General features: G+C 44.8%; 1 protein-coding gene across 4 annotated transcripts in view; it reads left to right on the forward strand.

The window, feature by feature from the left end:
- Nucleotides 1-11,723, forward strand: part of CPT1A (carnitine palmitoyltransferase 1A) — a 386,602-nt gene extending 374,879 nt beyond the window's left edge. For all 4 annotated transcript variants that reach the window (XM_085644765.1, XM_085644763.1, XM_085644764.1 and 1 more), the window contains exon 19: nt 8,180-11,723. In XM_085644765.1, the coding sequence (XP_085500891.1) occupies nt 8,180-8,266 (87 nt within the window). In that variant the 3' untranslated portion in view covers nt 8,267-11,723. The remainder of the gene's footprint in view (nt 1-8,179) is intronic.
- Nucleotides 11,724-12,165: the final 442 nt, after the last annotated feature.

Consider the following 12,165-nt stretch of genomic DNA (forward strand, 5'->3'; position numbering starts at 1 on the left):
CAACGGCGCCTGGCAAACACCACAGACGCTTGTTTTTAGCATGCCTGCCACTTCACGAGTTCGCTATATGTTTGACATCCACTCCGGCCAATCAGCCACCACGATTGCACCTTGTCAATAGTGCTGACATCACTTGTAGTAATCGTAATAAGACACAAATAGTGTTTTTGTCTTGTGAATATCAGTCCACATTTTCACAAGTTAGAGACAACGAATAATCACTCGTACTGCGGTCTTGTTAGCTAATATTGCTAACAAGACACCCACTCTCGCTTTACAGCACGGTTCCATAAAATGTTTGTTCACTCAAGCACTTTTTAACAAAACTGCAATCAAACAATGTTTTGTCTTTGTATGTTTCTTTATATGTGGTTTGTCTGTCTTATTTCTATTTCAGACATTTTGAGCCCCGGATAATTAGGAGGCTCCTGGGTAAAACCGTGAGTTTTACCATTTGATCTCCACAGGTTAGGGTGCGCCTTAGAGTGTGCATACCGCCGTGGAGACACCCTTGGTCCTGATGAAAGCTTAGCCGATTAGGCACCATAAGCAGAAACATGTCGACCTAAATATTGGTCAAGCCCTGGTCAACATTACTGGCCAGACCTTGCCCAATTCACGTTTTTATTGGTTTTTGATTTGCCAAGAATAAACTTGTCATTGGTTAAAATCAATTACCTTTTAATCTCACTTCCCTTCACAATCAGAAACCCGCTACGCTGTAACACAGGCGTCGCAGCACACCAGAGAGGCATTCGGCCTCTCTGGTGGGAACCCGATGATGAAGCATGTCACCAACTAGGTTGGTGAGTGAGGGTTCTTTTAACAAATATTTTTGGTTCTTGCCCGTGCCTCTTTTTTGCTCCCTACCCCCTTGTCACTCTTTTGTTGTTTAATTGATTTAATCAGGGGGAACAAGAGTGATAGTCCCTCACCCTCTCTTTGTTTTTGAGACACGGTGCCGGATCGACATCGATTGACATCGGTACCAGCGGTTCCTGCTGTTCCTTTCCACCCTGAGTAGCAACCAGAGGAGGGTGAGGAGAACTGGGAGGGGTCCCTGAACCCTTTGGCTGACCAGCTTGAAGAGCCGGACTGTCACTTGCGAGAGAAACTGGGTGATGCTAGTGGCTTTGATACCTCCCCAGACCTTGGCATGGTCTCCCCTCCTACTGTGGCTACAGAGGAGGGATCTTCCTATGCAGTGGTGTTGCGTAGGGAGGCTGAGGCCTTGGGCCTTGAGCTTCCTATGGTGGCAGTTAGGACTAACCACCTGACGTAGGTCCTTCAACCGGCAGCAGTCTCTTCGGAACCCCTTGTGCCTTTTAATGAAGCCCTCACCGAAGTCCTTCTGGGCACTTGGTGCAAGCCCAGGACAGGGGCTCCTTTGGATAGGATGATTGACAGATGTCACCGCCTGGCCCCGGGCTACCCACTTTTCCTCACCGGACCACCGAGAGCTTGGTGGTCCAAGCCTCATCCTCTAAGGGCGCACTTTCTACTGCTACCCCAGATAGGGAATCCAGGAAGCAGGACCACCTTCAGAAGAAAATTTTTCTTCTGCCAGTTTAGCGCTGCTGTCGGTGAACACTGTATGCTCTTTGGGCCATTATTCCCATACAGTGTGGGATACGGTTGCGCAAGTGCCACCACAGTGCCCAGGCCGTTCTCACCCGCACAGTAGCAGAGGGTAGAGATGCAGCTAAGTTCTCCATCAGATGTGGGTAGGATACCGATGACTCTCTGGGAAGAACAGTTTCCACATCAGTTGCCTTGTGGCGCTACCCCTGGTTGAGGACGTCTGGTTTCTCCGGGGATGTCCAATCCACCTTGCTGGACATGCCCTTTGATGGCTGTGGCCTTTTCAGTGACATGGCGGACTTCGCGCTGAAGCGCTACAAGGATTCTAGGGCTACGGCCAGATCCTTGGGCCTCGCTGCAACCTTGCACCCCACACAGGCTACTTTTCGCCCCTTTTGTGGCTAAGGAAAGGGTGCCCCACCGCGTTCGACCCAGTCCAGCCACCGGCCCATGCAAGCTACCCAGCCTCTGCGTGGCCGCGGATGTGGGACCCAGTGATGCGGGTCTGGGGCCAGTCTACCCATAACCCCCTCCCCCCCCCTGCAGCAGCCTCCAAGCCCTCCTAGTCTGACATTACACGGCCACCAGAGGCCAGTGGGCGGCAGGATTCGCCATCACCTCCCCCACTGGCAAAATATCATGTCAGACAGGTGGGTTTTGCAAATAGTCCAAAGGGACTACTCCCTCCCCTTTGAGAGTACCCCTCCCTTCATGCCACCATCTTTCCATTGCATGTCAGAGGATCACTTGACCCTTGTCCGCCAGGAAGTTGCAGCTCTCTTGGCCAAGGGAGCTATCCAGAGGGTCCCTGTGCCAGAAATGGTTTGTGGTTGTTACTGTCACTACTTTCTGGTACCCAAGAAGGACAAAGGCCTGCATCCTATCTTAGACCTCAGGGCCCTCAACTGCTGGGCGCATACTTCCATATTCCCAGTCTTGCCAGCCAACAGGTGTTACCTACTGTTAACGGTAGGCACGAGCATTTTCAATTCACTGTGCTCCCCTATGACCTTACCAGCGCCTCTCGGGGGGTTCACGAAAGTCATGGCGGTGGTCGCAGCTCATCTGCGAGGATCAGGGGTTCCAGTCTTCCCCGATCTCGACAACTGGCTGTTAAATGCGGGATGGCTGTTGTTTCCCACTTCCAGACACAGGCGAACCTCCTGCATTCGCTGGGGTTCACTATCAAAGTGTGGAAGTCACACTGGACTCCCTCTCAGAAGCTCCTTTTCATCGGAACTGTTTTGGATACTGCGCAGTTTCGGGCTTATCCTCCAGAGCAGCGACTCCGGGATATTTGAGTTATGATACCGATGTTTCAGCCTCTATCCTGGATTTCGGTGAGAATTACCCTGAGGCTGCTGGGCCTCATGGTCTCCTGCATCCTGCTCGTGGATCATGCCAGATGGCATATGCGGGCTCTGCAGTGGGACCTGAAGTTCCAGTGGGCACATCATCAGGGGGATGTTTCTGACTATGTCCAGATCTCGGAGGGGACTGCGCAACAATTGCAGTGGTGGCTAAAGAACCAAGCTTGGGTCCGAGGCAGAGCCCTCTCCCTTTCCCAACCAGACTTCACAATGGTGACAGATGCGTCCCTCCTGGGATGGGGTGGCCACTTGGGAGAGGCGGAGATCACAGCCATCTGGTCTCTGGTGGTGTCCGGGCTCCATATCAACCTGCTGGAGCTCCTTGCGATTCATCTGGCACTGAAGGCATTCCTTCCCTCTCTCAAAGGGAGGGTAGTGCACATGTTCATGGACAAAACCACCGCCATGTGGTACTGCAACAAGCAAGGCGGGGTGGGGTCATGGACCCTATGTCAAGAGGCTCTTAGTCTCTGGACATGGCTGGAATGTCAGGGCATGTCCCTGGTGGTTTAACACCAGGCAGGTTCTCTGAACACCAGAGCGGACGAATTCAGCCGCTGGTGCCTGGTGGATCACAAACGGCATCTTCACTCGGATGTGGTGCAAGGTCTCTTTCAGCGGTGGGGAGAGCCTTGGTTAGATCTGTTCGCCACTGAAGAGAACGCACACTGTCAGCAGTTCTGCACGTTGGAATTTCCAAGGCGGCACTCGCTCGGTGACGCTTTTCGTCACGAGTGGAGCTGCATCCTCCTGTTCGCACTGTCCTCTCAGGCTACTCACTCTAAAGACAGCTTTCCTTTTTGCCATCACCTCTGCTCGCAGGGTGAGTGAGCTTCAGGCTTTGCCTTCAAAACCTATTTTTCTTGCTGTTCATCCATACTAAGTAGTTCTTCGCATAGGGCCCTCTTTTCTTCCCAAAGTGGTTCATTCTTACCATATAGGACAGACGATCACTTTGCCCAACTTCTTCCCACCTCCGCACCCTTACAAGGAAGAGGCGAGACTCCACCGGCTGGAACAAAAACGTGCGATGTCTTTCTATCTCGACCGCACAAAAGATTTCCGGGTAGATGATCAACTCTTTGTTGGATATGTAGGTGCCAAGAAAGGTCGAGATGTGCAGATGGGCTTTGTAGGGAGCGGAAGATGGGTTGTCTTATGCATTAAAATCTGCTACTCTTTGGCAAAGAAGGAAGCCCCAGTGGGACTGCGTGCCCACTCCACCAAGGCAACGGCAGCTACTACTGCCTTGGGGCGTGGAGTCCTACTCCTTGACATTTGTCAGGCGGCCATGTGGGCATCTCTGCACACGTTCACCAAACATTATTGCCTTGACATCCAAGTCCGGAGAGACCACTATTCCGACTGCTCTGTTCTCCAGGACGTTCTGGTTTGATCTTGGTTCGCAGTCCCACCTCCGGGGTTCGCATTGCTGGGGTATCCATTCTAAAAGTAAGAAATCTATAACTACAGTCTCTTTCAGATGAGCAAGTTACTTACCTTCGGTAACGATGTATCTGTACGTGACATATGTAGTTCTAGATTCCCTACCGCCCCACCCATCCTCCCCGTTCTGCAAACAGACTTCTAGGTATAGGGACTGCCTTCCAGGGCCCTAGTTCTGTGCACCAGTGGTGAGTGTCCTGCATGGCTCTGCGCTTCTGGCGTTGAAAGTCGTGTCGGAACTGACCTCAGTGCGCAGGGGCGGCATCTAAATAGGCACCGCAGCATCATCCCGGTGACCACGAATCTCCAGTTGGGTATCTCAATCTAATGGAAGTAGTTATTAAAATTTCCAAGGTGTATTCACACAGCCATCTGTAGCAAACCGAATCCATAGCAGCAGGCACAGCCTGGAACATGTTATGTGAATTTTTAGAGAAGTGCTAATCACCAGTGAGGGTATCCAGGCACTGAGTAGGGCAGGGCTGAGGGAGGAGGAGGAGATCATGCCTGTTTCATCTGAAAGAGCCATGTCTTGAGGCTCCTTCGGAAGTCCATGAGGGAGCGGAAAGTTCTGAGGTGTGATTCATGAGAAGGAGAGTCCTCTGCTTGTGGTCTTCTTAATGCGAGGTAGGTGTGCCCACTGCCTGAGATGGTGGTCAAAGGGGTCTGATGGGTGGGATAAAAGTTGAGACGGTGGTTTAGGTTAGCTGGACTGGTGTTGTGGAGGCCTTTGTAGGCGTGGGTGAGTAGCTTGAACTCACATGTTTCCTGGGCTGGGAACCAGTGGAGATTGTTGCGGTCTGGGGAGTAGCGTTCTGGGTGGTTTGAAGTCCGCTTAGGACAGGGGCTAGGATTCTGATGTAGAGGGCATTTCCGTAATCAAGTCAACTTGTGATGAGAGCCAGGGTGACCGGTCATCTGGTGTCTGGTGTTAAATGGGATCCTCTAGAAAATCTTAGGTAGTATTTGCAGGATACGGAAGCATGATGCGTAACAGTATTGATCTGTCTGCTCATGGAGAGGTTGGTGTCCAGGATAATCCCAGGGTTCTTGGCATGGTCCGCAGGTGTGGGTGATGGGCAACGTTTGATGGGCCACCAAGGAGAGTAGCTATTGCAGAAGATTAGGACTACAGTTTTGTCTGTGTTGAGCTGGAGGCAGTTTTTCATCCAAGCAGCAATATTGCTCATGCAGTTGGTGAAGTTTGGTTTTGGTGGTGCTGGTTGAGTCGGTGAGGGAGAGGATGAGCTGTGTGTTGTTCCTGTAGGATACTGTATCGATGCCGTGTACTTAAACGATATCCGCAAAGAGCGCCATGTAGATGTTGAAGAGTACTGGGCTGAACAAAAATCCAGGAGGGACTCTGCCGATGAATTTCTTGGGTTCTGAGGTGTAAGGGGGAAGTTTAACTTGTTGAGTTATGACGAAAAAGGATATCCACTTGAGGGACGATCTGCTGATTCCCCAATTGCTGAAGCTTTCAGATGAGTGACTTGTGGTCGAGAAAGATGAATGTGGCTGTTTCTCCTCTGTCCAGGATGCTTCTGATGTCATGACCTGAACTGAGTAAAAAAAAAAAACCTTCCCGGCACCTATGCTTCAAACACCTCAACACTGATTAAAACAGGCACTTAAAATTCAGCTCATGTTTTATTCCTCATCGAGTGGTATTGATGTCATGTAAAGATGAATGGGCTTTTGCACTGTTATTTAACACTTGTTACTGGTTAGGTTATGACTGACTACAAAAAGGAACAAGTATACATGTTAACTTATTTTTCTCAATTTTCATTCCACCTTGTATACCTGCTGATGGTCATGTACATGGAGATTCCTTGTGTATACAAGGGTCGATGCTCATGCGAAAAATTTGCTAAAATAAAGAAATGTTGGATACGCCATCTTTCCATGAAATAGGTGTCCGGGAATGCAAAATGTGGGAGGCAACACTAGAACACATTAGACAAGCACTGAATATTCTAATAAATGTACACCATATTGATCCTTGCCACACATACAAAAGTGTAAATCACTACAAGACATCAGTAGTCACTGCAGAACCTCTCTTTAATAGCATGGACAGGTAAAACATTTTTTTATATATATGCCGTTCCTGGGACCTTAATTATTGTAGTCATCAATCCGCTCCCACCTCTCGCATGATCATATTGTATTTAAATCTGCAGCTCAGCATACTTTACTAGGATTAGATTTTCTAAATTATATAATCTTGAAACACTAGAAACCGTTTTTTACCTTAGCCATACTTGGGTAATACTTTTTTTTTTATGTTAAGTCCCTTAAAATTGGAACCGTTTACCGGTCACGTGATACAGTAGATTTCTTTTCTAAACTTTTTCCGATGTTACTAATTGCAACACCTGACAAACGTACTTTGCCTCATATCATTATTATACTAATTTATCTGGTACAAACATACTATGCTCTCTGACATAATACTGCCTTAATAGGGTTTGCATCTTATTTCATATAGGCAAGACATTTAGGGCCTGATTTACAAAGCCATTTTGGTGTTGCAAACTCTCAGTTCACAAAATCACAGGGTTTGCGACTGCAAAATGGCTTTTTTTAAATCTATTAACCCGTTCGATGCGTCCGTCGGCCAACGGCCATCACGAGCCATACCTCCGTAGTGCTGTGCACGTCCGTTGGCTGACGCGGCCCCGCCCGCGCAAGAATTTACCCACACCGCGGCGGATTTTACGCCACGGTTAACGTGTTAAACCCATTAACATGTTACCGAATCTCAAATGGGCTTAGAAAGGCATAACAAACCACTGTTTAAAAGGGGTATGTATAGGGAGTCCCTTCCAAATAATCATTTGTTATGGTATATATCAGTGTGTTGTGACTGTAATCCAGGTGCAAAACATTGAAAAGTTACTGACTTCCGAGTTGCGATGGTAACACGTTCACAAAGGTAAGGGGTCCCTTTGGTTTCAAAAGGGATACCTTTCCCTTTACGAAAAAGGTTTGTTAGGGAGTAGGCAGTGGTCCAACTCTCAAACAAACTTTTAGCATATTTACTCTTCTTTTTCAAAAGCAACCTCTTTCCTTTAAAAAAATTGGATACGTTTAAAAAAAAAAAAATTTGCTTTATGAAAATGTAAACACAGGCATGGTGGTCTGTTGACCCCAGCTGGCCACCATCTCTCTGATGGCAACCGCTCACAGTGTGTCGCATTGTGCGACCTACTTCATGAATATTGAAGACGTAGATCGGGTTGGGTGAGACCCACTAGGTTTCCGAATTTTGTAAAACAACCTATTAGTTCCTGGGATGATTCGCAAAATAGTTTTCCATTCACAAAGATTATGCAATTTGCAACCACTTTTTGTGAATGGACTTTTCGTACATCACGCCCCCTATTTCCAGTCCTGGCCAACCAAACATAATTTAGGATGCCTGTCATGGTTCATTTTAATTGAATTCAACATTGTAATGCTCCTTTATAACCATAATTATTAATAAAAAGAAACCAAAAGTGACTATCGCTGGGGCAGCGGACATTTCTAAATTTGTAGTGCAGTTACCCATAGGTTGACAGAGTAAAATACACTTCTGTCCCTACGGAATAATCCCATCTATATCAGACCCTTATTTTCTAATGCAGGACACGTATCCGTCGTTATCACCACCAATATGCAGGGATTTGAATAAAATATTGAAATCAAGTTACACAAACTAACATAAGTGGAATTTTGGGTCACGTTTTTGTTTTTATAAATCTGTAGTAAATCAAAACTGTTTTCTCTCCTAGGATTCGCATCGCTTTGGAAAGCACATCAGGGACGCCATGAATGATATTTTGGCACTGTACCACCTCAGCAGAAACTCCGCTAAGTGAACAAAAACGAAAGCGTATCATTTCATGTAAAGGTCTTCTGGCCTCTAAAGAAACTACATTTTACTGATTGGAGGTTAGATGTACCATAGAACCTTCAACAAAACAATTATCTCATACCAGGTCCGGAAAGTCGCTAGTTTATTGAAAGACCTTTGCATGTGTTCCCACAAATGTGTTGTTTTTGTTTGGTTAATTGTCCTTGGGGTTAAAATACTGACAATTAAAGGTTGGCCACTAAGTTTAGGGATCTGTTACTGCTCTTTAGAAAAGAGAATACTAATCCGCGCTGCTAGACGGTCTTCCTTTGTGGGGAGTGGGGGAATAACTGAACGTTGTGTGTTATATTGCTGCCATGTTTATTTTTCATTTTTTTTTATTCCGAAGTCAGAAGAGTTTTTTCTCAGTCGCAGTGTTTCCAGACTGGTTTTTAGTGGCTCCAGCTGTAAACGATGAATGGAAAGCATGTGTTAGTGATAGTAGGCCTCTCTAAATTGTGTTTACATTGAATTATTGTAAATTAAGTTACTGTAAACTGAAAATGCTGTCTACCAGCGTAGCACACTCATACTGCAACATGATGGGGCACCCCTTAAAAAAAGATCGGTGGCTGATTACTGTTTGGGGGCTTTCTCACATCTTAGAATTTTTGCTTTTATCTGTTCGTTGTTTCAGATTGTAGGTGCATCCCAACAAGATGTTACCTGTTAACCAAAATGTGATGCACTAATGTACGCTGCTGGGAGGACCCAGCCACTGGGGCTAGAATACTTGCACTGCAACAGGAAAGCCAGTAGTGCCTCTTCATGCTTTGTAAGCACTCACTATAGTCATTGCTCACACAATAGTTTTCGTTACCAACAGAAAACATGTGTGAGTTGGTGCCTTACATATTGAAGACCTAGTCATAGGAAACAACTCCAGGTCATGTATTTTAACCATAATTTATCATTACAGTGTGTGAAGTTGCTGTGCTTGCCAATTTTGTGGCAAATGTTTCAGAAAAGTATGTCCACACTCTCAGATATGTTCATGGGAAGCACAAACTGAAACGTTATTGGCCTGTAGAGGACCCGTCAGCTGTCCAACCCGAGAGTTCATTGCAAAAGAGTGGAACGAAGAATAAATCTTAAGGGTTATGCTAAGGTACACGCGACGCAAAGTGTTGCTGTTAAGTGTCATTTTTGCATCCTATTAGCACCCATAGGCAATCACATATGAAAATGCTTGTACAAATGGTACGGGGTGATATGGAAATATATTTAAACTAAACACTTTATTACTTACTACCAGCTGGTATAAAGTAAAACTATATAGAAAAAAACAACTTTGCTGCTGTGGGTCACACCTTGTAAGGTCTCATTTTTGTGGAAATAATCTGCTAGAAAATGTCATTATATGGCAGCCTAAAAGGTACAGTGGGCTCATACGGCATACATTCAGGTAAGCAATTTTGCAAGTATCAATTATTTTTAAATAGTTTTGCTTTCCTTAAAAAATGGGCCTCCAGCTGTTAATAGAACTCTTTTCGATTAATGTGGTCAACGGGTTTGTCACTGTCGAGATAACATTTTGACACTCCTCTCCTAGCTTGCGCTCTTCTCGCAATTAATGTAGATGAGAACTGAGTTAGCTCACACTGCACCTCATTCAAGTACTAAAATTCACACCAACTCCTTGAAAAACAATACCTGCGAATAATTTGGTGTGCAATTTGTAAATGAAGGACTCAAGTTGTGGGGCATCAGAACATGTTATTCATTTCATTCATCCTTCCCTCGATGGTTGACAGGTTTGTGCTTTCATGAAGGCTGAAAGTGTGGGCAGTTGTTCTAATGACATGTGACCAGCATGGCATCCAGTCAAATAACTGAATGCAACTTCACGAGGAGCTATAGACATCCTTTCTGGAGATGCAGGATACATGCACTATTTATGTTGACCACTGGCCAGTTCATTTATTTAACATAAGATTAACAATAAATAGAATGTTTTTATTATCACTGCAAATAATATCCGTTTAGGTTTAACTCTCAGGTTTTAAATGTTTGGAATGTACATGTGGCTAGTACAGTGTTACCATTTTAATATCTTTTTTCCTTACGTGGGATGTTGCAGGTTCGTCGAAGGATCAGTACTGCCTCTTCTAAAAAGAGATTAAAGATTGTTATGTATTTAATTGGAAAAGATGACATTTCTTAACTACTGCGATGCCATGGTTAATTTGGACTGTACAGAGCATGTAAAGTAAATACCCACTCTGAGGCTGTCCCTCGCGGTTCCTGCTTGTTAAGACTTTCTCAGCACCTTTTTGAATCCAAGAATTCTTGATAAGTCTCAGCAGCCAGTGGATCATGTGTTCTTGCTTCTAACCTGATAGAAACATTGGTTTTCTTTCTGTAGACGTTGGTTCAGAATACACGAAGTCGGGGGCACATCTGGTGTACCGTCCACTTTAGAGTATCCTACCCATTGCAGAAGCACCAAGATGCACTCCCAGTCAGCTTGGAAATAACTACCTCAGTGCTAAAAGCACAATAGAGAAAATCCAGTGCTTTTATCTCCCTCATGAATAGCCATAAAATTGAGACTTGTAATATACAAGGTAACCAGAAGCTGACAATATTGTGGATTCTGACCATGCAGTACATCAACTACAACGTACTTTCTAAATGTTCTCTCCATGGTGTTACGCTGTTCAATGTACAATTATTTGTGTTGTTGAGTAATTGGAATCTATTTGAGACCAGGTCTAACCCGCTTCCTTCCAAGTGAGTTATATTTTCCTTTCTGATGGGAGAGTAAACTATTTCAGTCCTTTCATTAATTATTATTAAAACACTGCAACATAGTTACAGGTCTCCAAGTAGACTATTTAAGAATAACATGTTTCCTGGACAGCAGTGTGCTTCTCTCCCGCTGACTGATGTTATCAAAGATGTGTTGAACAACTATCATGCTGAAAGCAAGGTTGCAGAAGTAGTGAGTCCATAAAACCATTAGGCTACAATCTTCTAACCCAGCTTGGAATAGGTGTTTTAATTAATGTTGTAATGATGAGCTTGGTGAATGCAACCTAGATGTAAAATGAACTTAGAACTAAATTTTCCTGCGTGTATTGCCAACACCTTTTAGATCTGTCTCATGTTCTGTAGTTCGCCTTACAAGAATGTTTGGATAAGAGGTATTGGGCATGGAATGAAATGCTGGTTAGTTGGAATCTAGGTGCTGCAAGTATGAAGTCAGCATACAGATAAATTAACCCTATTAATATGCTTCAGATCTGTCTTTTATGCAATCCAATGTGATGCTGAAAAAGTTGTTTTAACGTGTAGCAACTTGTAGGGGCTTCTAGCTATTTAAAGAAACCATGTTTCTGTCCATCTTTGTTTATTTGGATGTGAATCTTAGAAATCAACGTGGATTTAGATTATCATTAATAAAAGAGATTAATTTAAAATGGTGACTTCGTTGTCTTTGTGTTTTATCGCACAAGAGATTGCCTGGCATCTTGTCTTTTTCCTACATTTCCAATCTTTTAGTTCTTCTACCTGTCATGCAAGTATGTAGTAGTGTGCAAAATTATTTTGTGAATTGCAAAAAAGGTGAAATTCGCCAATGTTTTTTCTATCCTTTTTTCATTTATTTTTATTCATCCACAGGTTGAAATCGGGCTACAGAAAAGCTCTAAATTTACTCCCAGGTGCGCCTGAGAAATAAACAGATTAAACATTTCACAAGTTTGTGCATTTCATGTGATTCTATCTGGCAAAACAAGGTACACAAACTGCCTATGAACCAGACAGTTTCTGTGGTTTGCATTTTGTGGTAGGCAGAAGTGAATTGGAACTCCACCAAAACGTGCTTTCTCTTACCACCAAATATACCAACCATTTTGCCCA

This window comes from Triturus cristatus, chromosome 3_1 (genome assembly GCF_964204655.1).
Source record: "Triturus cristatus chromosome 3_1, aTriCri1.1, whole genome shotgun sequence".
NCBI lineage: Eukaryota > Metazoa > Chordata > Amphibia > Caudata > Salamandridae > Triturus > Triturus cristatus.